Below are 26,968 nucleotides of genomic sequence, written 5' to 3' on the forward strand. Positions count from 1 at the left end.
AAATTTAAAGGAATTTATAAAACATGCCATAATCTAAAATAATACTATACCACTAGACATTCCACATAACAACAAATACCCCACATACATAAAGTCTGTAGATCCTGATGGGCTTCATTAGCCATCTTTGGATGGAATACAATCATCATTGCATGTGAGGGATAGCCAACAGGGAGTTCACAGCACAGATTGATTACTCTCTCAGAAATACTGGGCAGAATTTTATAGGGATCTGAGAGTTGCGATATACAAAACGTGGGGCAGAACTGGGTAACGGATGTGGCAATACCTATTGAGATGACGATCATTTCACTCTTTCTCAGTGTTTTTCACAAGCAGCATGGAGAATACCAGTCAACAGTGACTAACACTTAGAATCACAGAAGCCCTACAAAGTGGAAGCAAGTCATTCAGCCCATTGAGTTCACACTGATCTTCTGAAGAGCATCCCACCTAAACCTATCCCTTATCCTATCCACATAACCTTCCATTTCCCATGGCTAATCCATCTAGCCTGCACATCCCTGAACACTATGAGTAATTTAGCATGGCCAATTCACCTAACCTGCACATTTTTGGATTGTGGGAGTAAACCAGAACACCCAGAGGAAACCCACGCAGATACAGGGAGAATGTGCAATCACCACACAGACAGTCACCCAAAGATGGAATTGAACCGGGTCCCTGGCACTGTGAGGTAGCAGTGCTAACCACTGAGCCACCGTGCCACCCTAAACACAGGACCTCTTGCATGTCTATAATGTACAAATCCCTAAACAAGAATCATACCCCTAGATACCTTAACCCACTTGTTAAAAACCTTCCCAAAAGCAACGAGGGGCAGGCAATAAATGCTTGCTTGCCAGTGATGCTCATTTCCTATGAATGAATAAAAAAACAGACTTCCATCTTACCAAACAGGCTAGCATTAGCAAAATGTGACAAGGAAACTAAAGCACACGGTGGATTCAGCTTGCTGTTGGCTCTGAAGGTCCTTGATTGGACACTGTTACCAATATTTCCCAGCATGTGTCATGGGCATCATGTATCTTATGTCCATAAATATTGGCATCTGGCATTCCACACTGTAAGAACTCTCATGGGCCATTTCTCATTCCTCATTCACTTGGAGTACACTTCTGCACTTCAATGCTACAACTTGGGTTGCACTGACAACTTTCAATGTAATGCTGCTGCAAGGACACTGTGCATTCAGGGACATCCATCTAGTTCACGGACTGGACCCGGTTGCATCTTCAGTCTTTTCACTCAATCACTTGCTCTGACCCTACCTGGATGCGTACAGCATCCTGCCTTGTCTTATCTGCTTTACTCCTCAGCCTGAGATGCAGGCTCACATTCTTGCTGGGCCATTTAATGCAGAATTAAAGCCTGGCATAAAGGAAAGATCCTTGCCACAGTTATCAGCATGTCTCTATAAAGATAAGGGTAAACCTTTGCTTAGGGGCATCAGCATAGTAAATCAAAGGCAGCAATGTCAGTCCAGATTCTGCTTATGTTGGCCAGAGTTAAGATCCTGGCTTTATAAAGGGTGACGAGCTGAATGAGCAGAGCACCACCCTCTCGGCCCTACAGTGGGCTGTTTTGCTCTGGAATGAGAGAGAAGCAGGTAATATGGAAAATGAAAGTGGGTGGCACAGCCACTCCTATTGGCGGAGTTGGGGAGGTTTCCAAGCGAGTGAGTAGGCAGCACAGAGGGCGTGCAAGGTTAGTCATGTTGGGGGTTAGGTGGGTATCAGCAAGCGAGAGGTGATGCTTACAGGCATTAATGAAAATGCTAGAGCATAAGTCTTGGCAGATGAGTTCAGTAGCAGTGTTAGAGTGAGAGGTATCCGAAGGAAGAGAATGGAATTAACACTTCTGATGGAAGAGGACACTGATTTTCTTCCCAAAGCACTGGTCATTCCTCTGGACTGTAACTGGTTTAACCCGGGTGGCAACATAGACCAGGCTGCATAGTTTTGTGTCGTACTGTCCACTGCTGGACCTGGGAAAGAGCAAGTCCCATGCCATTCACCGATGCCTCCAAGACTCTGACCACAAAGTGGGGAGCTGATGCTATGTCTGGGACAAATGTGCAGAGCACCTGCTAACTGACCATGCTTGTCTGATTGCATAACAGCCGTCAAAAATTGGTATAGGCTAAAGAGATGCCGAGTTCTTATAGCAATTGTGCTAAGAGGGGGCAGAAATTGGACACAAGATACAACATAGGGATGGGCATGTGGTAATTAAAGAGGCAAGTTTGGTAAGCTATGCCAAACAAATTGTGCTAGGCTTCATAGTGTGGACCCCTCCAAAAAGACCTGATGCAACTCAAACTTAGTCAAAACAAAAGAAGGATTCAGCCTATTGCTTCAACGTAGACTGATTTTAAATTTAACATCTTTTTGAAGCATATCATCTGGTTCTACTACTCTGGACAAGGTGACTTCAAGTGTCATGTTATAGAGTGAAAAAAACTTGAATTCTCAAAATGAAATGAGTTTATACTGTTTCCTTAAAGAGTAACTGTGTTTTGTATTGCGTTCTGTATTTTAAAATGGTGTCCCATAGACTTAAACCATAATATTAGCTGGAGTATAAAATGAGTGTAGAGTTTAGAAAATAGAGTACCGCCAATGTACAAAAATGAATCAATTCAGCTAAAAATGAAACACAAGATCGATAAAACACTAATCACACACCTTTTAGGTCATCCTCATTCTGTTCTATATTTTCCTCTAGAGCAGGTAACGGTGGATAGTTCAAGTCCTCTTTAAACATTTCTAAATGCTTTCCATTCAGAAATATATCAATCTGCAAAATAATAACGTTATAAGTTATAAAAAGTCTAAATTATCACAGGCTGAAGATACTTCAAGGTTGATTAGGTGGGCGCTACTCTCAAAAAGGAGCACTGCCCATAAGAAATGCAGTTGGCAACCACCATTTTATATTTTTTGAGATGCCTTTTTAACTGCACATTAAATGTGCAGCTATAACATGGAAGCTACCTATGATATGAACACGCTTATGCTTATCCAGACTAAAGGAAAAGGTCAAATTGAGAGACTCGAAAATGCTACAATCCTTTCAAAATAATATTAATTTATTTTGCCAAGAAAATGAAGTGATATATTTGGTTGGGAGCATATATGTTGAATGGTGGCATTTTAAAGGCTGTGCAAGATTCAGTCCTGTGAATACTTGTGCAAAAACCTTAGAAAATGTGAGGACATTTTAACAAAACAATTACTGAAGCAAGTGGAATCCTGACTTTAATAAGTGGAGGCATACATTACAAAACTTAGGAAGTATTGCAAAACCTTTAGAAACTACTAGTTTGGTTCTGATGGGAGTGCTGTGTCCAATTCTAGGCATCACACTTTTAAGGAAGAGGAAATACTTTGGAGTGGGTACAGAAGAAACTTACTAGAACGGCTCCAGGCTTGAGGGATTAGAGTTATCTGGATAGACTGGAGAAGCTGGGTTTGTTCTCCAGCATAGAAGGTTACCAGGAACTTTGATAGAGATGTTTAAAATCATAAAAGGTTTATTTAGAGTAAATTCAGATAAAACTATTCCCATGGCTGATAGGTCAATAGCTATAGTAAAGATTTGAAGTGTTTGGCAAAAAAAAAATCAGAGAAGCTGTCTCAGCCAATGAGGGGTTAGGATTTGGAATACCCTGCCTGATAAGGTCATAAATTTAACAGCAATTTTGAAAGGGGACTTGGATAAATAATTGAATGAGGAAAAAAACTGCACTGGTACGAGGAAAGAGTGAATGAGTATCACTGGAAAGACAAGATAGAAAATAATGCTATCTAAGTTGACATTGATGACAATAAATGAAACCAAAAAAAACCTTAATAGATAGCACAGTTAAACTTCCAAAAATAGCAATATTCAAAAATAACATGCAACATCCTAGAATAAATTGATCAATTCTATTTCTAGGTAGAAGACACAGAATCCAGTGATGAGAATAAATTACGTGTGAAACAGAAGCATGGGGGTCAAATATGGGGCAAGAGGAGGAGCACTAATGAGCATAAAAAGACTTATATAAGAGGGAAGCTCCCTATATATCCTTAATGAACAATTTGAATACTCACTGGTAAATATAAAAGAGGCAGGGTTATTGTTTTGGATGCCAGTTGACTAACAGCTGTAAATTCATCCCAAACTTGTTGCTGCTTTGCCAAATATTTTTGATTTCAAGTTTCCTCCTCAAAAATATTGGCATATTGCCAAATGTAAAATCTGTCATAAACCAGAACAACTGATTCTATTTTAGAATCAAATTCTTTAAAAAACAATTTTGCTTTCAACAAATCACTTGACATACTTAATCGTATTACAACTTGATTAATACAGTCAAAGCTATAAGAAAATTATAGAAAAATAAGCTGTGCCAATGCATCCCTGCAGCTGACTCAATTTTAAACAACTTCTAACAAATATACAAAACTATTTGCTAGTTATATTGGACAACTGCAGTTAGTTTTAGTAAATCAAAAATTATGTATTCAAAAGCTTTTATGATGTTCCTGTTAGTGCTCATATGCTCCCCCCGCTCACACCCCCCAAAAAAGCTTAATTAATAAACCCCATTCACAGCCCACAAATGTGTTTAATTAACAGAAGTTAGCAATGGCAATTAATACCTTCTTGAGTTGTGGGGGTGAGACCTGTCTCTATCACAATTTTTTAAAACTAGGACAAGAAACCCTGGACATAAAAGTGAAGTTAAATGCAAATTGTATCTAAAATCCCTGAGGTTTTGCACCAGTTATGCTAATGTTGGGCAACTTGTGCCGAATTATCAAGTGTGGTCAAGGGGAAACCCAAGGCCACAAAGCTTTCACTCATTATATTTTGACTCGGAGCTGAACATGCTGAATACTCAAATAATCTAAAATTGCATCGCAAGTCAGAATTTATATGAAAAAAAGCCCCAAATTATACACAATTCACATAACGCCAATCGCAAGGTAGATTTAATTTGGCTGTGCAGAGTAAAACTGTTTCTCTATGCATTTGAGAATGTAACACATTTACTATACCGCAACATTCTGTTTTGGATGTAAAAAGAAGAACGGCTTCAGAACAGGAGACCTATGAATAAATAAAAAGAACATTTAGAGTTGGTTTATAACAACTTATGAAAGTATAATTTGTACAAGGGCTGAAGTACAAGAAAACATGCAGGAACCCCTTCCTTAGTCGACCTAATCTTCTTCAACACCTACAATGGAAAATATCAAATCCCAACTTTCTAGCCTTTGGTCTTCAAATCATTACAACATCTATCAATTTACTCACCTTTAAGTCTTTAGTCCCCAATAAAACAACTACTCTCTCTCACCCTGGTCATTCATCTTGGTACAATTCTCATCTCTTGTCTCCTCAGGCCAATGGATGCAGATTTGAATGGATATGGCAGACAACTGATTCAACCACTCTCAGCTAGATCTGTCAGGAGAAACTGCTCATACTTCCAGGATTGTCCTGTGATGCATTCCTTTCTCCACTGTATATGGTTTTCTTAAACCTCCCATCCCATCTCTCTCCCACACACCTCCAACAGTAGGTGCGAAGAGACCAAAAACTTCTTTGGCTCTAAGATTGAACTCATCTGATTAGATATCTCTACTAGATCTTTGCTTCTCTTCCCTTTCCCAAACTTCCTTTAAATAAAACCCACCCTTACCCCAAAATCACACTGACTAGTTTCTCTTTTACATCCTCCTTTACCCTCTCTGACCTTATCTTATCTGTGAGTCCTGATCCTTCAATCTTATCATCACTAAACCAATGGCCACGTAATTTCCCTCCCTGAATCCTATTTAACTGCTACTGTTATTCATTCTCTCACCTCAGACATTGTTGCTTTCTCCTTCAAATCTGTCATAATCTCTCATCTCTCCCCAAGAAAACAACCCTGAGCCTGCAAACTACCACCCCCACATACAATCTTCTTTCCCTCTTCAAAGTAATTGAATGCCTGTCACCTTCTGGATTACCTCTCCAAGACTATATGCTTGAACTTTTCCAAACAGGGTTTGACCCTTCCATTGTTGTGAATGGCTCACAATGACATCGTGTGTTACTGTGACAAAGGTTAACCTTTCACTTTCATCATCCTATCTGCTGCCTTTGACACTATCCTCCTTCCCATGGCTCTCTAGCCTGGTTGCATACTTAACCATGTAATTATAGCCAAGGAATTTCCTGCAACGTTACCATTGATACCCGCTCTTATTCTCATGTACATTCTACTTCTTGGCAATATTTTCGGAAAGCACAACATCAGTTTTCAGTTTTACACTGGCAATCATTCAGCTCTACTTTTTTTAGTTATTTCACTGTCTCCAGTCAGGCTGCTTGCCTGATGTAAAATAAAACCAAGAACTGTAGATGCTGTAGACCTGAAAGAAAAACAGAAACGCTGGCAAAACTCAGCAGGTCTAGCAGTATCTGTAGGAAGAAAGCAAAGTTAACATTTTGAGTCCAGTGACACTTTATCAGATGCTGCCAGGTCTGCTGGGTTTCACCAACAGTTTCGGTTTTTGTTGCTTACTTTTATTTTGAGGGCCAAACAAACTGAATTAAATACTGGGAATGGCAAAGCCATTATTTTTACACCCTGCTGTATACTTTATTCCTTATCACCTATCAGCATCACTCTTTGTAGTAACTGTCTGAGGTTGAACCACACTGTTCACAATCTTGGTGCCATAGTTATGCTTCCAAACACATATCTGCCATCTCAATAATCACTTCCAAAATAAATCATCTGACTCTGCATCCACTTTAGCTCTCTGTGGCTGAAACCTTTATCCAAGACTTCGATACCTCTAGCCTTAAATATTCCAATGCACTCTTGGCCAGCCTCTCATATTCTAAACTTTGTAAACGTCAGGTAATCCAGAACTACTCTATCAGCTTTACATCTGCTAAGTCCTGTTCACCCATTACCCAATATGTACACTGACCCATACCTGGTTCAGCAATGCTTCAATTATGAACTTCTCTTCATTGTTTTCTACAGTTTCACTCTTTTTTATCCCTTGCAATCTGCTTCAGTTCCACAATGCTCTGACATATCTGTCCTCCTTCAATTCTGGCCTGAGCATCCCTGATTTTAACCACACCACTCAAGATTTGTGTGCCTTTAGCTGCCAAGGTCCCTTCAAATCCCTATGCATCTATAGTTCTTTCCTCCTTTAAGCTGCTTCTCAGAACCAAAGTATTGACTAAGGTTTGCCCTTCTTTACTAATATCTCTCAACTGGTCAATATAAACATTGCTTTATAATTCCTTGTGAAGCACTTTGACATGTTTTATTATGTTAAAGGCACAATGTCAATATTTGGACTGGTTTCCCAATGATACAACTAATTAAGGCAGAAGATCCATATTGACCAGAAGATCTCAATTCAAAGTTCACTTTACCAGTCAGCTCATCTGACAGGATTCTGTGCACTATTTTTAAAGTGAGATCAAAATTTAGTATGTTCTTCTATGCAATGGTTGAGTTCCTGTGCAACTCCGCATTATAGAAAAATTGCACTTTAGAAATAGCGCTAAAAGAGTTGGCGATATAATCACGTCACAGCCAACACGTTTTAAAAGTTTGTGCTTTAGAAACAGTGCCCCAATTTGTCAATCACATTATAGTGAACTCACGTTAACAAAATGTGTGTTACAGCAGAATGACCTGTAACGATGCCAAAATGACCTTCTTTCATTTTAAACTCAACTTGATTGACACCAGTTAAGAAATACCCTTAAAATTCTGCACATGTAACAATAATTCCATAGGTGTCAAAATACATACAGCAAGTTGTTTCAAGCCCCCACTTAATGTCACATGAAACTGGTCACCAAAACATGAGCATGTTGGGCCAGCAGCAATCCCACCAGCAGCCACTACTCCTGTGATTCTGTTGGAAATGAACAGTTGCCAACCCTGTGAATGGTCAACTATTTGAGGACACATCTCATCCCTTACAAAAGGTGTGGAATCTCCGACTGTAGGGCAAGAGTGGTAAAATCTGGTTGAGCTTCTATGACTAGCTGAAGGGTTTTGCTGCCAACTTTCTGGCCTGGAGACTGGGCCACTGCTAGCCCATAAAATCCTTGCCATCATACAGATAGACTAACTATTGAGCTTTGCTTTAAATTATTTCATTCACTAAAATTATGAAAGCACAATTAGTGAGCCCAAACAAATTCTGCATTAGGTACATATCAGTCAATAAGTTATTTTCTGCTCACAATATTTATGTATTCTAATCAACCTCTTCAGTGATGTTATGACGCACATCAACAGCAAGTGGGACTTGAACTCAGGTCTCTAGGTTCAGAGGTAGTGGCACTACCACAAGAACTTCATGGAATGAATTATAAAATTTGAATCGAGCCACATACTAGCTACATTGCATTCCATGACATGCTTTGTTAACATGCTAAATGTTAACATGTTTTGTAATATGATACTTAATTCAATATTTCCAAGAGGGGTTGATTAGCTGGTTTGCAATACTGAATGATGTCAAAAGTGTGGGCTCAATTCCCGCACTAACCTGAGAACTGTAGTGACCCTTCGGTTAAACCACTATCAGTCATATACCTCTAATAAGAGAGCAGCCTTACGGTCCGGTAAGACCATAGTGACTTCACTTTTATTTCCACAGTGTTTTAGAATGGACCGATATTCAGGGTACTTGCACTAATAGTATGCTAGATGTGGTCAATATCCTGTAGGTAGCATATATTCATTAAAACAAAGCAAATTCCACATCTTTGATGGTGCACAAGACTTACCACTTTGTGGATTTTGAGAGCAGAGATTTAGATGACATAAGTCTTTTCCTATTTGTTCTCAAGAAACAACCATCAGTTTGCATGCAACAAAAATATAAAAGGATAAAGTGAAAGTTGAAGGACTCCACTTCAGAGATACACTCAAGAGTGCCTGGCACTATTTCTAAAAGTGCACTTACTCTCATAGTTAATGAAAGGCTATTACTGCATCCACTGGGCATACAAACAGTTACCTATTCTGGAATGCAATTTTCAGACAACATAACATTTCAGAAGTGCACTCTTGCACAAAGGGCTTCAGACTCAAAAACAACTACATGCAGCATTCACAGATAATTCTGATGTGATGAAATTGTTTACTGGTGTACAGACAGTTTGTTCTAAGGCCCCAATGAGTATTAACATACAAATTGCATATATTTGCCAATTAATTTGATCTTTAAACTAAACACACACATATATATATATTTGAGGAGAAAGTGAGGACTCCAGATGCTGGAGATCAGAGCTGAAAATGTGTTGCTGGAAAAGCGCAGCAGGTCAGGCAGCATTCAAGGAGCAGGAGAATCGACATTTTGGGCATGAGCCCTTCTTCAGGAATGAGGAAAGTGTGTCCAGCAGGCTAAGATAAAAGGTAGGGAGGAGGGACTTGGGAGAGGGGCGTTGGAAATGCGATAGGTGGAAGGAGGTCAAGGTGAGGGTGATAGGCTGGAGTGGGGGTGGGGTGCGGAGAGGTCAGGAAGAAGATTGCAGGTTAGAAAGGTGGTGCTGAGTTCAAGGGATTTGACTGAGACAAGGTGGGGGGAAGGGAAATGAGGAAACTGGAGAAGTCTGAAGTCTGGCCGCCTATTTGTGGAATGTTTCAGAGAACACCTCTGGGACACCCGGACCGACCAACCAACCCAACCACCCCGTGGCTCAACACTTCAACTCCCCTTCCCACTCCACCAAGGACATGCAGGTCCTTGGACTCCTCGATCGCCAGACCATAGCAACACGACGGCTGGAGGAAGAGCGCCTCATCTTCCGCCTAGGAACCCTCCAACCACAAGGGATGAAACTTAGACTTCTCCAGTTTCCTCATTTCCCCTCTCCCCATCTTGTCTCAGTCAAATCCCTTGAACTCAGCACCTCCTTCCTAACCTGCAATCTTCTTCTTGACCTCTCCACCCCCACCCCCACTCCGGCCTATCATCCTCACCTTGACCTCCTTCCACCTATCGCATTTCCAACGCCCCTCTCCCAAGTCCCTCCTCCCTTCCTTTTAGCTTAGCCTGCTGGACACACTTTCCTCATTCTTGAAGAAGGGCTCATGCCCGAAACATCGATTCTCTTGCTCCTTGGATGCTGCCTGACCTGCTGCGCTTTTCCAGCAACACATTTTCAGCATGTATATATATATTTGTCAAGCTTGCATACTTACACCTTGGGTCTTCCTCCAACAATTCCAGTTAGACCTGGCGCTATAGAAAACAAAATAAAATATTTAATTGGTAATGCCGAAAGCTTTAAGATTCACTTTTGACAGACCTAAAGTAGGGTTTCAATTGTCTGAGAAAGAAGGACAAGGTGAGGAAGGAGGAGGATAAGGTGCAGATTGGGCTGATGAGGCAAAAGGGAGAGAACACCCAGTCAGCTCTGTTTGAAAATGTCAATGTGAAATTGTCTTGGCTCATGTGATAAAACTACCACTTAAGAAAAAACACAGCTATCTTATGATTATAAAGAGGAATAAACATTAACCAAGTGAGAACACTAAATCATCTAAAGCCTGCGCACTTTTAAATAAAATCCAATGATATGGAATGATCCTTCACTTTGAATGATTAGAATAAGATACCACACATATAAGTATCTCTTAATTTTCCCAACTTGGTTCGTTCCAAATTGACATCCAGGACAGGGAGGATTCTTGATCAACAGAATGTGCATGATCCAATTGGAATAATTCTCCAGTGAGACTATCTCTCTGGGACAACACCCCAAACCCACCCCAAAAACCATCCATAGTGATTTCTGGTGTCTTTTACTTTCATGAATGATACCATGGTGACCTATATAAAGACCTGTCCAATAGTAAAACTATTCAGCACATGTTACACCATCATATACCAACAACTTGAAATTGTGAGCTGTTTCATAAAGAAGCGCTGAATATGCCAAAGAAGTTTGAAGAGCTGGACCTTGAAGACAGTAATCTGAAGATTATTGCCAGTGTCATATGGAGCAGGTTAGGGAGAAACTGACTGAAAAATTAGCATATACCTATCCAGAAAGAATGGATGGGTGGATCCAGATTTCTGGACCATCTGAAAGAGTTCTGTACAGGGGAAAGTTCTAAATTCAGAATAAAGCTTTACTTCAACTGATCCAGGAACATTGTCCTCATAGAAAGGATAAATGAGAAGCTGGGGAAAAGGCTATCTTAGGCACAAGTTGGAGTGCTTGGACCAAACATAACAAAGGTGAAAAGCAGTCCAGTAAGAATGGATTAACATGACAATGTAGACACCATGTCTTTGGTATAATGTCAGTCCAGCCACCCCATACAGCATTGCCTCAAACTTAACAACTTTGTTCAATATAATTCATCCAATTAAAAGTAAGTTTATAATCTTACCCTCCTCAATAGGTTGCTTTCGATTTCAACTTTACTACATTTTTCTCTTTTCATTTTCTGGCAGCTTTTTATCCTCTCTAAACTCTTATCCTGTTTCTTCCATCCCTCATGCCACATCAGTTTAAATACTCCTTGAGATTTCTCGGCGGGGGGGGCACTTTTCACATCTCAGTGAAGCTGGTTGCCATATGTACGGCTCTTCTGCTCACAACTGATCTCATTGTGACCTGTTATCTGCTGGAATATGAACCCTTACCTTCCAGGTCATTTCTCCATCCAGACATTTACATCTTCCATCTTACCATTTCTATTCTGATTACCGTATGGCAACACCTTTAATGTTTTAATTTTAGTTCTGAATTCTTGAGGGTTGGGTTGCAGAATCATCACTTCATTCATTCCCATGTTTTTGGTTATAATTAGTGTTCTTTTCAAATTGCTTTTTGTTCTATTACACCCTTCATTATTAGTAACATTGTTTATAATATTGGAAAGCAATAGTTCTCTGATTATTCCTTTTCACTTATCCTGTTTTGGGAAATGCTTTCTCCACAGTTCCATGGGTTGCCTACGGTAACCCACTGAATTGTTGTCACTGTCCCAGATACTGACAACGGTGCCAAGCATCACATGTCTCCACTGCTCCATAGTAAATAAGGTTATCTTCTCTCAGTTTTTAAGTGAAACATAGTTAAAAAAAACACAAGTTTTCAAATGCACATGAAGCTGAACTCAATACATTGAAATAGTTGCTCTGCCATTCAACAGAATCTGATTATAACTTTTACCTGCCCACCTAATAACGTTTTGACCCCTTGTTTAACAAGCATCTTTCACTGACTTAAAAAAAAAATCAAGGATTCTGCTTCCACCAACTTTTCACTAAGAGCGTTTCAAAGACTTGTAACCCTTAGAGAAAAAAAATCTTTGTTTTAAATGGACAAACCTTGTATTTTACAAGATGACCCCTGGATTCTGCCATGCAGGAAGCATCCTCTTCACATCTACCCTACCCTCAGAATTTTACATGTTTCAATTACTCTCCTAAACTCAAATGGATACAAGCTTAGTCTATCCAACCTTTCCTGATAAGAGAATTTGCCCATTCCAAGTATTAGTCTAACAACTTTCTGGACTAATTTCTCCTACTTTGTTTTTTTCAACAGTCTGTTCAATCTTTTGACTTCCCATGTGTCTTGCACAATGGTCTGCTTTTCCTTTTAGTTTAATACTATCTTTAACATTTCTAGTTATCAATGAATGGTGGGTCTGTTCTTGGAATTTTCTTATTCGTTGGAATGTATTTATTCTAAGTATTCTGAAATATCCCTTTAAATATCTGCTATTGCATCCGCACTGACCTAATATTTAAGATAATTTGCTAATTCTACTTTCATGCCCTCAAATGGCATTTACTTAAAGTGAAAACATTAGTTTCAGATCTGCTCCTTTCTACCTCAAATGGAATGTAACCTCAAACATATTATGGGCTCCAATATCAACAGCACCTGCGACGTGAAATCATTAATTAATCCCATCTCATTACATAATAAGAGGTCTATTATAGCTTGTTCCCTGGTTAACTCCAAAACACACTAAGAAACTATCCCCAAAACATTCTATGAACTCGTCATAGAGATGTACAGTGGGACAAATGGCCTACTTCTGCTTCTAACACTGTGAAACTATACTGCACAGAAACAGACTCTTTCGGTCCAACTTGACCATGCCAACCAGATATCCTAATCTAATCTAGTCCCATTTGCCAGCACTTAGTCCATATCCCTCAAAACCCTTCCTATTCATATGCCCAGCCAGATGCTTTTTAAATGTTCCAATTGTACCAGCCTCCACCACTTCCCCTGGCAGCTCATTCCATACCCGTACTATCCTCTGAGTGAAAAGCTTGCCCCTTAGGTCTCTTTTATATCTTTCCCCTCTCACCATAAATCTATACCCTCTAATTCTGGACTCCCCCAACCCAGGGAAAAGACTTTGGCTATTTATCCTATCCATGCCCCTCATGATTTTATAAGGCAGCCCTCAGCCTCCGACGCTCCAGGGAAAACAGCCCCAGCCTATTCAACCTCTCCTTATAGCTCAAACCTCCAACCCTGGCAATATCCTTGTAAATCTTTTCTGAACCCTTTCAAGTTTCACAACATCCTTTTGATAGGAAGGAGACTAGAATATTCCAAAAGTGGCCTAAACAATGTCCTGTAGAGCCGCAACATGACCTCCCGACTCAGTACTCTGACCAATGAAGGAAAGCATACCAAATGCCTTCTTCATGATCCTATCTACCTGTGACTACTTTCAAGGAAGTATGAACCTGCACTCCAAGGTCTCTTTGTTCAGCAACACTCCCTAGGACCTTACCATTAAGTGTATAAGTCCTGCTAAGATTTGCTTTTCCAAAATGCAACACCTCGCATTTATCTGAATTAAACTCCATCTGCCACTTCTCAGCCCATTGGCCCATCTGATCAAGATCCCGTTGTACTCTGAGGTAACCTTCTTTGCTGTCCACTACATCTCCAATTTTGGTAATTATATCTCCTTTGTTCACATCCAAATGACGAAAGGTAGTGGACCCAGCACCGATCCTTGTGGAACTCCACTGGTCACAAGCTTCCAGTCTGAAAAGCAACCCTCCATCACCATCCACTGCCTTCTACTTTTGAGTCAGTTCTATAGCCAAACGGTTGGTTTTCACTGTATTCCATGTGATCTATTCTTGATAACCACAGTCCCTTCTGGACCCTTGTCGAATGCTTACTGAAGTCCATATAGATCACGTCCACTGCTCTGCCCTCATCAATCCTTTTTGTCACTTCCTCAAAAAACTCAATCAAGTTCATGAGACAATATTTTCCACGCACAAAGCCATGCTGACTATCTAATTTGTCCTTACTTTTAGGATTGTCTCCAAAAATGTGCCCACCACTGACATCAAGCTCACCAGTCTATGGTCCCCTGGCTTTTCCTTACTAGCTTTCTTAAATAGTGGCAGCACTTTAGCCACCCTCCAGTCTTCCAGTACCTCAACCGTGATTATCAATGATACAAATATCTCAGCAAGGGGCCCAGCAATCACTTCCCTAGCTTCCCACAGAGCTCTAGGGTACACCTGGGGATTTATCCAATTGTATGCATTTCAATACATCCAGCACCTTCTCCTCTGTAATATGGTCACTTTTCAAGATGTCACCATCTATGTCTTTACATTCTATATCTTCCGTGTCCTTCTCCACAGTAAACATTGATGCAAAATACCCGTGTAGTTTCTCTCCTGTCTCACATGGGCTGCCTTGCTGATCTTTCAGGGGCCCTATTCTCTCTCGAGTTACGCTTTAGTCCTTAATGAAACCCTTTGGACTCTCTTTAACCCTATTTGCCAAAACTATCTATGTCCCCTTTTTGCCCTCCTGATTTCTCTCTTAAGTATACTTCTACTGCCTTTATACTCTTCTAAGGATTCACTTGATCTCTCGTGTCTTTCCCTGACATATGCTTCCTTCCTTTTCTTAAACAAAACCTTAATTTCTCTAGTCATCCAGTATTCCTCACACCTACCAGTGTTTCCTTTCACCCTAAGAGGAATATACTGTCTCTGGATACTCGTTATCTCATTTCTGAAGGATTCCCATTTTCTAGCCATCCCTTTAGCTGTGAACATCTGTCTCCAGTCAGCTTTTAAAAGTTCTTGCCTAATACCGTCAAAATTAGCCTTCCTTCAACTTAGAACTTCAAATTTGAGATCTGGTCTATCCTTTTCCATCACTATTTTAAAACTAATAGAATTATGGTCGCTGGCCCCAAAGTGCTCCCCCACTGACACCTCAGTCACCTGCCCTGCCTTATTTCCCAAGAGTAGGTACACCCACATACTGAATCAGAAAATTTTCTTGTACACACTTAATAAATTCCTCTCCATCTAAACCCTCAACACTATGGCAGTCCCAGTCTATGTGTGGAAAATTAAAATCCCCTACCATAACCACCCTATTATTCTTACAGGTAAGTAAAATCTCCTTACAAATTGTTTCTTAATTTCCCGCTGACTATTCGGTGCTCTATAGTACAATTCCAATAAGGTGATCATCCCTTTCTTACTTCTCAGTTCCACCCAAATAACTTCCTTGGATGTATTCCCAGGAATATCCTCTCGAAATGCAGCTAATATGCTATCCCTTACCAAAAACACCACTCCACTGCCAACCCCCCAACTCCCTTGCTCCCCTTTCTATCCTTCCTATAGCATTTTTATCCTGCAACATTAAGCTGTCAGTTGGTCCATCCATGAGCCATGTTCTTTTAATTGCTATGATATCCCAGTCCTAAGTTCTTTACCATGCCGAGTTCATCTGCCTTCCCTGTTCGGCCTCTTGCATTGAAGTAAATGCATTTTAATTTATTCATCCTACCTGGTTCTCTGCTTCGTTTCTGCCTGCCCTGACTGTTTGACTCACTTCTTTTCCCAACTGTACCAGTCTCAGATTGACCTCTTTCCTCACTATCTCCCTGTGTCCCACCCCCCCATCTTCGTAGTTTAAATCCTCCTGAGCAGCTCTAATAAATCTCTCTGCCAGTATATTAGTCCCCTTCCAATTCAAGTCCAATCCATCCTTCTTCCCCAGAAGATATTCCAATGATCCAAAAATGTGAACCCTTCTCCCATGCACCAGCTCCTTAGCCATTCATCAGCTCTATCCTCCTATTTCTACCCTCACTAGCTCGAAGCACCGGGAGTAATTCAGATATTACTATCCTCGAGGACCTCCTTTTTAAATTCCTGCCTAACTTTCTATATTCTCCCTTCAGAATCTCATCCTTTTCCCTTCTTATGTCATTAGTTCCAATGTGTACAATGACCTCCTGCTGGTCCCTCTCTGCTTTGAGAATATTGTACACATTCTCTGAGACATCCTTGATCCTGGCACCAGCAGGGAGGCAACACACCATTCTGAATTTGCGCTGCTGGCCACAAAACCGTCTGTCTGTGCCTCTGACTAGAGATTCCCCTATCACAATCGATCGCTTGGAACCTGACATATCCCTCCTTACATTAGAGCCAGTCTCGATACCAGAAACTTGGCTGATTGTGCTACATTCCGCTGAGAGTCCATCATCCCTTACATTTTCCAAAAAAGCATAATTGCTTGAAATGAGGATAGCCACAGAAGACTCTTGCACTACCCGCCTATCTCTCCTACCCTTCCTGGAGTTAACCCATCTAGCTGATTGTATCTGCGGCTTTTCTCCCTTCCAAGAACTGCTATCCATCACACCCCCTTACTCTTAAATTTCTCATTATCTCTAAATGTCGCTTCAATTGATCTATTTGATCTGATAGGATTCACAACCAAAGATATTTCCTGCAGACATAATCCTCAGTAACATGCAAATTTTCACATCCGACAAGAACATATCACTCTATTAAAGGCCGTCTTTACTCCTTCACAATCTACAGACCCAAAAAATAGCATCATCTTATTGCTCTTAAAAAGAACACTGCCCCAGGTTAACTTAATGCTTGTGACTTATATTTTTAAAATTCAATCAAGTGACAGATCACAATAAAACATATAATCAAGAAAGAACCCACTTAACTCACCATTGTTAGATTTACAGTAAGGCTACACTTCAGAACTATTCATTTATATGTTCCTGTGCTGTGAGCTCTCCCACACAAATCCAAAATCAGTTATGAATTTTGCTGTTTGTTAAGCTTTCCTATCTGCACTCTGATGTCCAGAGATACATGAATTCAAATAGCAAAGGCAGTAACTACGCAGATTCATTGCATAGTTAGCAGTGTAGGTTTCTTGCTCTCTCTCCTTCACTGACCATGTGCTGCCTATTGTCTGTCCTTCTCCCTTTTAAAAGTGCCTTTGCTTTGACTTTTTTTTCTCCAAAGTTCCAAAACAACACAACAGCACATAGAACAGTAAATGCTGTTCCTGGAATTCAAGGAAATTACCTCCGACACGTAAAATACCTCAAAAAAAGGAGCAGCTCTTATCACCACAATTTTTCCTGTCCGCCATCTTGATTAATCCAGAATTCTCTTCTCGGCTACTTTTGCTCATCTGACTTTCTAGTTGACACGTAGCTTAAAATCTGCCATTGTTCTCACCCTGTCTTTCTGATAAGGTCTCATGATTGTTCCATTATGCCAACACTAATACATTGTCACAGTTAGGAGACCTGTACTCCACTCTCACAAATTACTTCTTGCCTTTACATTTTGGGTAGAATTCTTTTACCCAAAATGTTTCCACGTCTTGGTTTCCTGAACTTAGGTCATCCCTCTCTATTGGACTAATATCATCATTATCCAACAGAGCCACCCCTCCAAGTTTCCCACTTTCCTCTCATTTCTTAATGTCCAATATCCTTCAAGACTCAAGTCCCAATTCATGTTAGCCTGCAGCCAAATCAATGCATTGGCTATCGATGATACTTACTCACTTCTATTTGCACTTGCAGTTCATCCATTTTGTTTTGAATGATACCAACAGATACAGAGCCTTTAGCTTTATCCTTCTACTCTCTCTTGTAAATTCTGATCATATTTGTTAGTTGACTCTTAGGTTCATACTATATTTCTTCCTATCATGGTTTGTTTATTCATTCCCATATTAATAGCTTTCTCTTTGGCTTAATTTTACACTTTGGTTTACCACTGTGGATCCTCTTATTGCCACACCCAAATTCACATTTTCCACTCCCTGAATATTGGTCAACAAAAGACATTCCAACCCTAAGAGGTATGATTGCCCCTTGATACAAAGAATACTGATAACTATCCCCCTTCCATGATATATCGCAGTGTCTGTCATACATGGTCCAGTTTCCAGTTCAAAATCAGAGTCAAAGCTGCTTGACCTTCAAAGTCATACCACACGTGTTTGGTTGAGCCCAAAGTGGTTTCTGAGAAATCCTACATGCTGCAATTGTGGCTTCTCACCTGCCCCATATGTTCTAAGGATCTATTCATTGTATTATCAACATTATATTTTTATATATTTTATGAAGCTTACCACCAGCTGCTACACCATTTTGAACCATCAAGTAGTATAAACATTCAACAGTTACCAAATACTCACCAATTTACCAGCTTCTTCTCCTGTGCAATGTAAGAATCAATTCCTGGAGGCTGAAAGAGATTAGACAAAAGCAAAAGAACAACTCTTTCCTTCCACTGCTTCATTCCCTGAATCACTTAATTCTGCAACTCTATTCCAAGTCACATCAAGTAGTCAGGACATGCTAAATTGGCCTATTTTATCTGCTCCAAAAACAAAGTCTATCTGGCTCATTTGATGAGGATCCAGTTTTAGCTGGCTCTTATTTAAACTGCTGCTTCACCAAAACGCTCAAAACAACCTTTATTTAAGGCTGGCAACTACATAATTTAGACTGTAGATATCAGTTTAATGCCAACTACAACCCAAATTAAATTTGTAAAAGATAAAAAGTTAGACTTTTTTATCCTACAACGGCACACATTCAGGTATTACTGTATAGACCAGCATTTACAGTATTGGCTGGCTCTAACTAACCTCAGGAAAATGGTGGCGATTGCAATCAATTTAGTGTAGATACATCCAGAGTACTATTAGAGAACAAATTTCAAGATTTTGACTCAGTAGCCCTGTTGACAATATGTGCCCTCATTTTGCTGATGACTGAGGGTGGATTGATTAGACATTAACTGGCTGGACTGAATCTGTCATGCTTTTTTATGGCTAGACATACCTGGACAATTTTCCTCTTTGCCAAGTGCTATTACTAGAATAGTTTGCTGAGGAACGTGGCTCATTCTGAAGTTCAAGCCTTCACTGCAACAACTGGACTGTTGTCAGGGACAAAGTTTTCCTGTAGCCAATGCACTCAGCTGTTCTTGAAATCACTTGCAGTGAATTGAATTCTATCAGTTTAATGGCGTGGATCTCAGGAAAAGGCTGAGATGGATCATCCACTTAGCACTTTTACCTTGAGATCGTTGTCAATGTTTTTGTTTTTTGCTTTGAGGTGCTGGCATCCATCATCAGAATGTTATATTCATGAAGTTCCCTTCTCCCATTACTCGTTCTATTATCAATTATCATTTAGTTGGGTTTAAGAGGGCTTCAGAACTTTGACCTGATTTATTGGTTGTGGGATTTGTATTGTAGACTTCTGGTCCAGTATTGCAGCTATGGTTCAGGGCTCGGTACTTGGGGATGGGCACTGTGTCCTTTTGTCTTCAATCTTTTCTCCAAATTACGTTAGACATGGAAAACACTAATTCAACAGTTGAGAGAAGGCAGATAATAATTAAGCAAGTTTCTTGCTCATGTTTGGCCTGATACCATGACAAAAAATAGGGTGCAGAGTCAATGTTGAGGGTTTCCAGGGCCACAGCTTCCTCAGTGGGTCAGAGCATACTTGGGCATGGTAATGCTGGAGTTGGGTACATTGGTTGAAAGATCCGATTAGGTGAGTGATTACATCAGGCTGTTGCTTGATTAGTTTGTGGGACAGCTGTCACAATTTTGGCTCAAGTCCTCAGATGGTACTGAGGTTGGGTGTACCTTTGTCATGAATGGTTCTAAAGTTAATGCTGGGTATCACAAACTAATCAACTTAAAATAGTGATTCGATACATCTGAGTGGTTCTCTCAAGGAGCATTTAAGAGTCAACTACAATGTTGTGGACCTATATTAAAATGTGATCCAGGTCAGGTAAGAACAGCATATTTCCTTTCCTGAAGGACATTAATGAACTCAATTGATTTTCACGACCATCTGGCATTACATGGTTAGCATTATTGAAACTAGCTTGTTAGTCTGGAATTAATTAATTAGTTGAATTTAAATACCCCAGCTCTTTGGCACAGTGTAGTGTTCCTATCTCTGAGCCAGGAAACCTGGTTCAAGTCCCATCTGCTCCAGAGGTGTATAAGCAATAACATCTCTGAACAGTTTGATTAAAAAATATCTAGCCAGTATATATGATGGAATTTGAATGAATATCTACACAGCATTCCTAGCACCCAGAATAGAACCACTATTTCTCTTTTCAGCAACTCACTAAATCTTCTTTGGCAGCACACCACAAACAATGAGCTTTACCTCTTAACAAGATAGTTAGCACCTAGATAGGAACATCAATAATCTCCAAGTTTCCCTCCACATTGTGCGCCATCCCAACTTGGCCATAGAATAAAGTTATGGAAGTCACTCACACACAGCCTCCTTCTTCTGAAGGATAACTAGGGACTAGAAATAAGTGACAGCCTTGGCAGTGACGTCAATATCCAATGAATGAATCAATTTGGATTTCCAAACTATAAATGATAATTAGGGGAAAGATCTGCTGTTTCTGCACCATCGACCCATTAGCTAGCTGTGGAAATTTTGCCTAATGGAGATCCATTGTCCCAGCAATAATCATTTCAAGAGAACTTTAAAACATTGCAGAGAAGTCAAGACAGGTTCAGTTATATTCTACATCTCCCACCTTTCCCAAAAGCCTACTTCAAATTATCTTTGCCATGCATTTCACTATTAATCCTGTTTGGTTTGTGGACGCAAGATCCATCTAATGAGCACATTAGACAGCAAGAGGGCAGAGCAAACAATGTACAGGTTCAAGGATAAAATGAAATCATTTACACAAAATATCGACAGCAGCTGTGAGACCAGGCAACTGAAGCCTATTGTGTCACAACTTTGGTTTTGGTGCAATTAAATGGAAGTGCACTACAAACACTTCGAGAGGCAAAATATGGCTATTTCAGTAGTAGGCAGAATACTCTCCAATCAGAGATGCTACCAATTCAAAGGAGACTGGAAAATCCGGGCTGACTGTTTCCACTGAATAGATTCATTCTGAGCTATATTTTTGACACAATGAAATGGTCCAATAACTTGCAACTTTCCAAATGCTCTGCATGCCCCTTTTCAAATTTGGGCTTGTAAATAAAACAAACAAAATCAATGGTCTAAATTCTTCTATTGGTCAGATCCAGTTTTTTCTCAACACTGATCTGTCAACCAAAGAATGAAAAAATTCTAATTCTTTTCCCCTTATCATTTACATGTCAAAATACTTTACATTGAAAGTATTCCAGTATAACTATCTCTTTGTTTATTTGTGTACTGCATGAGCCAGGTCTTCTTTTCAGAATGCTTCCTCTCCAAAATATTGAACACGAGACATCTGTGATTGGTTTTTGTGGATATTTTGTCTGACGATTGAAGAAATACTTGCTGCATGTTCTATGTTTACAACTGACAATCTGGTTTCAATGTATGGACAAGTTGGTCATTAACAAAAAAAATCACTTATAGTGTCAACTAACAGTCACTGTAATCTGGCAGGCATTCTAGAGTCACATGACATGTGTGAGGCATTTTAAGGAGATACAAGTTTCTAAATACTTCAAGAACATTTCCGGGATACAGTAAAGTCATGTAAGTACAGAACAGTGAAGGTGAACCAACAACTCAGCCACTCCACAGTGTAATCTGAGTGGAATTAAGAATCAGGTACTTTAAAACCACTTATTTTGCTTGTGTTATCAAGAACTAATTATACTGCTCCATGATTCAATTCACCTGATATAGGCTCTGTTCACAGAACTGGTCCCAGCCTCAGGGCAAAACACAAATTCAAGCTGTTGCACTGATTTTGGGAAGCTTTTCAAATTACATTCATTCTCTTGGGGTGCATAGCTGGGCACAGTTAAAATATAAAACAACATCAATTTGCTAAGAAACTGACTGGTGTACATCAACTAAGCTATTAAATGGTTCAGTGTCTTTTAAATCGAGTTACTCATAGACTGTGGACTTTTAAAGAATTTTAGTGTAGTTGTTTTCACAAAACAGCACCAGGTTGTCTTTCTTAAAAATATCAAGTTTTTAAAAATAAAGATAAAAAAATTGTATTCTATTATTGTGTTACTTTATGAAACTTTTTAAATTTGTGAATATAAATGAATTTTAGCAGGATTTAAAACATAAAACAACTCATTTTCAGCTATGTATTGAGCAGAATTTCTATTTTGCCCAAAATTGAAACCTTAAGACAAAGTGGATTATTCTTTCAAGTGGAATATTTTAAATTTCCACCTTTGCTCTGTCTCTCTCTCCTGGAGCAATAACTTATTCTGGATACAGTTGACAATGGAACTCATGCTATTCAATATCTCGCTACCTGGCCATTTCGTGACTTCAGAAAACAAAAATATAAACCATGACATTGGAGAGATGAGGAAGTTCACAATGCAGTAACACATTCTTAAATGAGATCCATACACTTGCATTTTCAAACAAGAACCACTGGACAGTGGTCAGCAGATAAAACCTTAATTGGCTTTTTCTTGTAATCTGGACACACCAAGACCAATTAATTGTCACAAATGAGTCCAATCCAAGGGCCTCTGGTGTCCCAGTGTCAATAGTCTCACAAGAAACACAATAGAAGACAATATAGATTGCATTCCTATCACTTTCTGAACAAAGTGGTGCATATCGCCTAAGGTTTCATGGGTACCTGTCTGGTTATTCAGCATGTTCAGCAACTGTTTGCACGTACTGTCTGATCTATCTAGAGTTAGCACAGGTAAACCAGATCTGGCATTATTTACAGAATATTTCAAACATTTGCAAACTGTAAAGAATTATAAACAAGTACAAATTCATTTTAATTTTTCATCATTGCAGAAGCACAATATTCTATAGTGATGCCAATGTTCAAGATCACAGATAAAAACAGGTTTTCACTTAGGAACAAAGAATCAGAGCAGGCTACTTAGCTCTTCAAGCCTGATCTACAACTCAATAAAATCATTGCTGATCTGATTTAAAAATCAATTCTACATTCCTGCATGTCTCAATAAACTTTCACACCCTTGATAGCCAAGAATCCGTCTACCTCGGCCTTAAAAATATGTAAAGATTCGGCAATCGCTGGTTTTTGAGGAAGAGAATTCACATCGCTCCAAGATAAAAAAAAGTTTCTTCACCCCTGTCTTAAATAGGTGACTCCTTATCTTTAAACTGTGACCCCATTATGAATGTTTATCAATAATAAGCATAATTTAATTGCATCTTCCCTCTCGACTGAAGAGGTTATTGCTTGCTAAGGTACAGTTTCATAAGAATCACTTGACCTCTGCAACCTTGCCCAATGGCTTCTAGTCTTATTTCAGTTTTCAACACACAGTAACCATGAGCAGGCTACTCAACTTGAAACCCATCACAGTAAAGACTAGCCTTATTCTTACCAGTGTTAACTCACGATGACCTTAAACATTATTTGTGGAACTGCACTAAGAATCCTGGCCGATTTCCTCTCTGTAATCTAGGACACTGGAGCTAATTATGCACTTAGCAGTAGTCAGTTTCAAGACTGCAATGCTCCTTCAAGACCAGCAATTGTTCAGAGAAATATAAACAAAAAGTCTCTAGACAAATCTTTCCCGTAAATATTTGCAATCATTAAATTGCGAGCAGGGGTTTAAGCCAATTAATTTATATTCTGATAAACTCAATGGAGGGCGAGTGTCTTTTGTTAGCACTTCTATCACTTGTGTGTGTGGGATGGGGGGGGGGGGGGGGGAAGGGTGGGTGGAAGGGAGTTTAAAGCCTGCAACTGTTGAATCACTCTGATCAGGCCGACTCAATTTTTTTTCACGAAATTAAACCAGATTATTTTTGCCTTTTTCAGGAAATGAATACTGACAAAGATTTTTTTAAAAAGTCTATTTTGGAATTAGGAGACAATTAAAATAAAAACCATTGTTCAAGGGACAATGGATGTTTCATTTTCTCTCAAAATTGCAAAAACTATGCTCATGCATTACAACGGACATATACTGAATTTCAGAGGGATCTCAAGGAAACGTCTTAACGTGACTATATGTAGGTAACCCAAATTTTCAAACCATGCTGCTGAGAAAGACAGCTGCTGTTTATCTGACATGGAGGGCATACTGCATTCACCTACTTAAAGGGAACAGCATGCTTCAGGATCACCAAGCATGCACAGGAATACAACTGAAATTTAACCAACTACATAGCCTATCAGCATGGACCATTTATAAACTCTGGTTAGGGCAAAGAATTACAAACAATTAAGAAGAATCACAGTTCCAAGAGCAGCTCTGCAACTTCAAGATGCTTTACTGAGTCAGGCCAATGGGTCAATCAACACAGAGCCCTGGAGTACTACAAACCTGCTGGACACTGTGAGCGTACTGTGAAAGATTGACTTGATTCCAATTCTCCTTCACTTGGCATGTCTACTTGGAACAATCTCAGGCTCAGAGCTCCCACTTATTTGACCCCAAAGACCGACCATGAAGTAGTTGATAAAATGTTGTGGTCGCTGCATTGCTACGAGGATATCTAGATCTTGGAGGCAGTGCAGAAAGAGCAACCAACTGACTGAGAAGTAGCTTAAGATATTCAAGGGATGAATAAGTGAAGGGCTTGGAATAACCTACTCAGAAGAGAAGGTACAGTGGAGACACCAACTAAATACAGTCACAGATTCACACAGTACAGAAACAGACTGTTTGGTCCAACACATCCACACTGACCAGACATCCCAATCTGACCGAGCTCCATTTGCCAGCATCTGGCCCATATTCCTCTAAACTCTTCCTCTTCATATACCTTCAGATGCCTTTTAAATGCTGTAATTCTATCAGCCTCCACCCCCTCCTCCAGCAACAAACCCTCTGTGTGAAAAGGTTGCCCCTCAGGCCCTTTTTAAACCTTTCTGTTCTCATCTTAAACCTACTCTCCCATCCAAGGGAAAAGATCTTGGCTATCCACCCTAACCACGCCCCTCATGATTTTATAAACCTCTATAAGATCACCCTTCAGCCTCTGACACTTCAGGGAAAAAAGCAGCTCCTTATAGCTCAAACTCTACAATCCCAGTAACATCCTTGTAAATCTTTTCTGTACCCTCTCAAGTTTAACAATATCCTTTCTAAAGGAGGGCAACCAGAACTGTATGCAGTATACTAAAAATATAATTACAGTCTGTACATCTCCTGTACAGCCGGAACACCACATCCCAACTTCTATACTCAATGCACTGACCAGTGAAGGCAAGCATGCCAAACTCCTCCTTCACCACCCAATCTCCTGCAATTCCACTTTCAAGGAATTATACATCAACACCTCTAGGTCTGTTTGACAACACTTCCCAGGACCCTACCACTTAGTGTAACAGTCCTGCCCTGGTTTTCCTTGCCAAAATGCAACACCTCACATTTATCTAAATTAAATTCCGTCTGCCACTCCTTGGCCCATTGGCCCATCTGATCAAGGTCCTATGTACACTGAGACAATCTTCTTCATTGTCCACTACGCTACCTATTTTGGTGTTACCTACAAACTTACTAACCACATCTCCTGTATTCACATCCAAAGCATTTACATAAATAATGAAAAGCAGTGGACCTAGCACCGATCCTGTGGTATACCACTGGTCACAGGTACTTTCAGTCTGAAAAACATCCACCACTACCACCGTCTCCTACCTTCGAGCCAATTTTGTACCAATTAACTAGCTCTCCCTGGATCTCATATGATCAACTTTGCTAACCAGTCTATCAATTGGAATCTTAAGGAAAACCTTGCCGAAATCCATATAGACAACATCTACCACCCTCCTTTATCAATTTTGTTTGTCATCTCTTCAAAAAATTAAATCTTGTTAGTGAGACATGTTTTCCCACACAGAAAGTCATGTTGACTATCCCTAATCAGTCGTTATCTTTTCAAATGCATGTAAACCCTGTCCCTCAGAATCCTCTCCAACAACTTACCCATCAAAAATGTCAGGCTTACTAGTCTATTTTACTTACGGCTTTTACTTACAGCTTTTCTGAAATAATGGCACCACATTTGACAACTCCAGTCTTCTGCCACCTCACATGTGGCTGTTGATGATACAAATGTCTCAGCAAGAGGCCCAGCAATCTCATCCCTAGCTTCCCACAAAGTTCTGGGAAACACCTGATCAGGTCCTGGGGATTTATCCACTTTTATGCATTTTAAGACCTCCAGTACCTCCTCATTTGTAATATGGGCTGTATTCAAGACATCACCATTTATTTCCCCAAGCTCCCTAGCTTCTGTGTCCTTCTCCACAGCAAATACGAGTATGAAATATTTGTTAAGTATCTCACCCATCTCCTGTGGGTTCCACACATTGATGGCTTTGTGGATCACTAAGGGGGCCTTTTGCCTTTAACGTATTTGTAGAATCTCTTTGGATTTTCAGTAACTAATAGCCAAAGCTATCTCATGTCTCCTTTTTGCCCTCCTGATTTCCCTTTTAAGTATATTCCTATTAAGTATACTCCTCTCAAGATTCAAAATTTGAAATAATTAGTAAGCTAACTTTCCATAATATTCAGAATTACCACAAATTCCAGAATGAGGGGACATGAACGCCATCTTAGAAAAGGCAAGATGCAAAATTGGTGAGAG

At 39.8% G+C, this 26,968-nt stretch overlaps 1 protein-coding gene across 3 annotated transcripts in view; it reads right to left on the reverse strand.

Moving 5' to 3' along the window:
• lratb.1 (lecithin retinol acyltransferase b, tandem duplicate 1) overlaps positions 1–26,968 on the reverse strand; it is a 164,642-nt gene that overhangs the window by 31,405 nt on the left and 106,269 nt on the right. For all 3 annotated transcript variants that reach the window (XM_072580874.1, XM_072580952.1, XM_072581028.1), the window contains exons 14-16: positions 10,262–10,301; positions 5,073–5,124; positions 2,709–2,820 (exon numbers count right to left, since the gene is read on the reverse strand). In XM_072580874.1, coding sequence (XP_072436975.1) covers positions 2,709–2,820; positions 5,073–5,124; positions 10,262–10,301 — 204 coding nt within the window. The remainder of the gene's footprint in view (positions 1–2,708; positions 2,821–5,072; positions 5,125–10,261; positions 10,302–26,968) is intronic.

The sequence above is a fragment of the Chiloscyllium punctatum genome, chromosome 1 (genome assembly GCF_047496795.1).
Source record: "Chiloscyllium punctatum isolate Juve2018m chromosome 1, sChiPun1.3, whole genome shotgun sequence".
Lineage (NCBI taxonomy): Eukaryota > Metazoa > Chordata > Chondrichthyes > Orectolobiformes > Hemiscylliidae > Chiloscyllium > Chiloscyllium punctatum.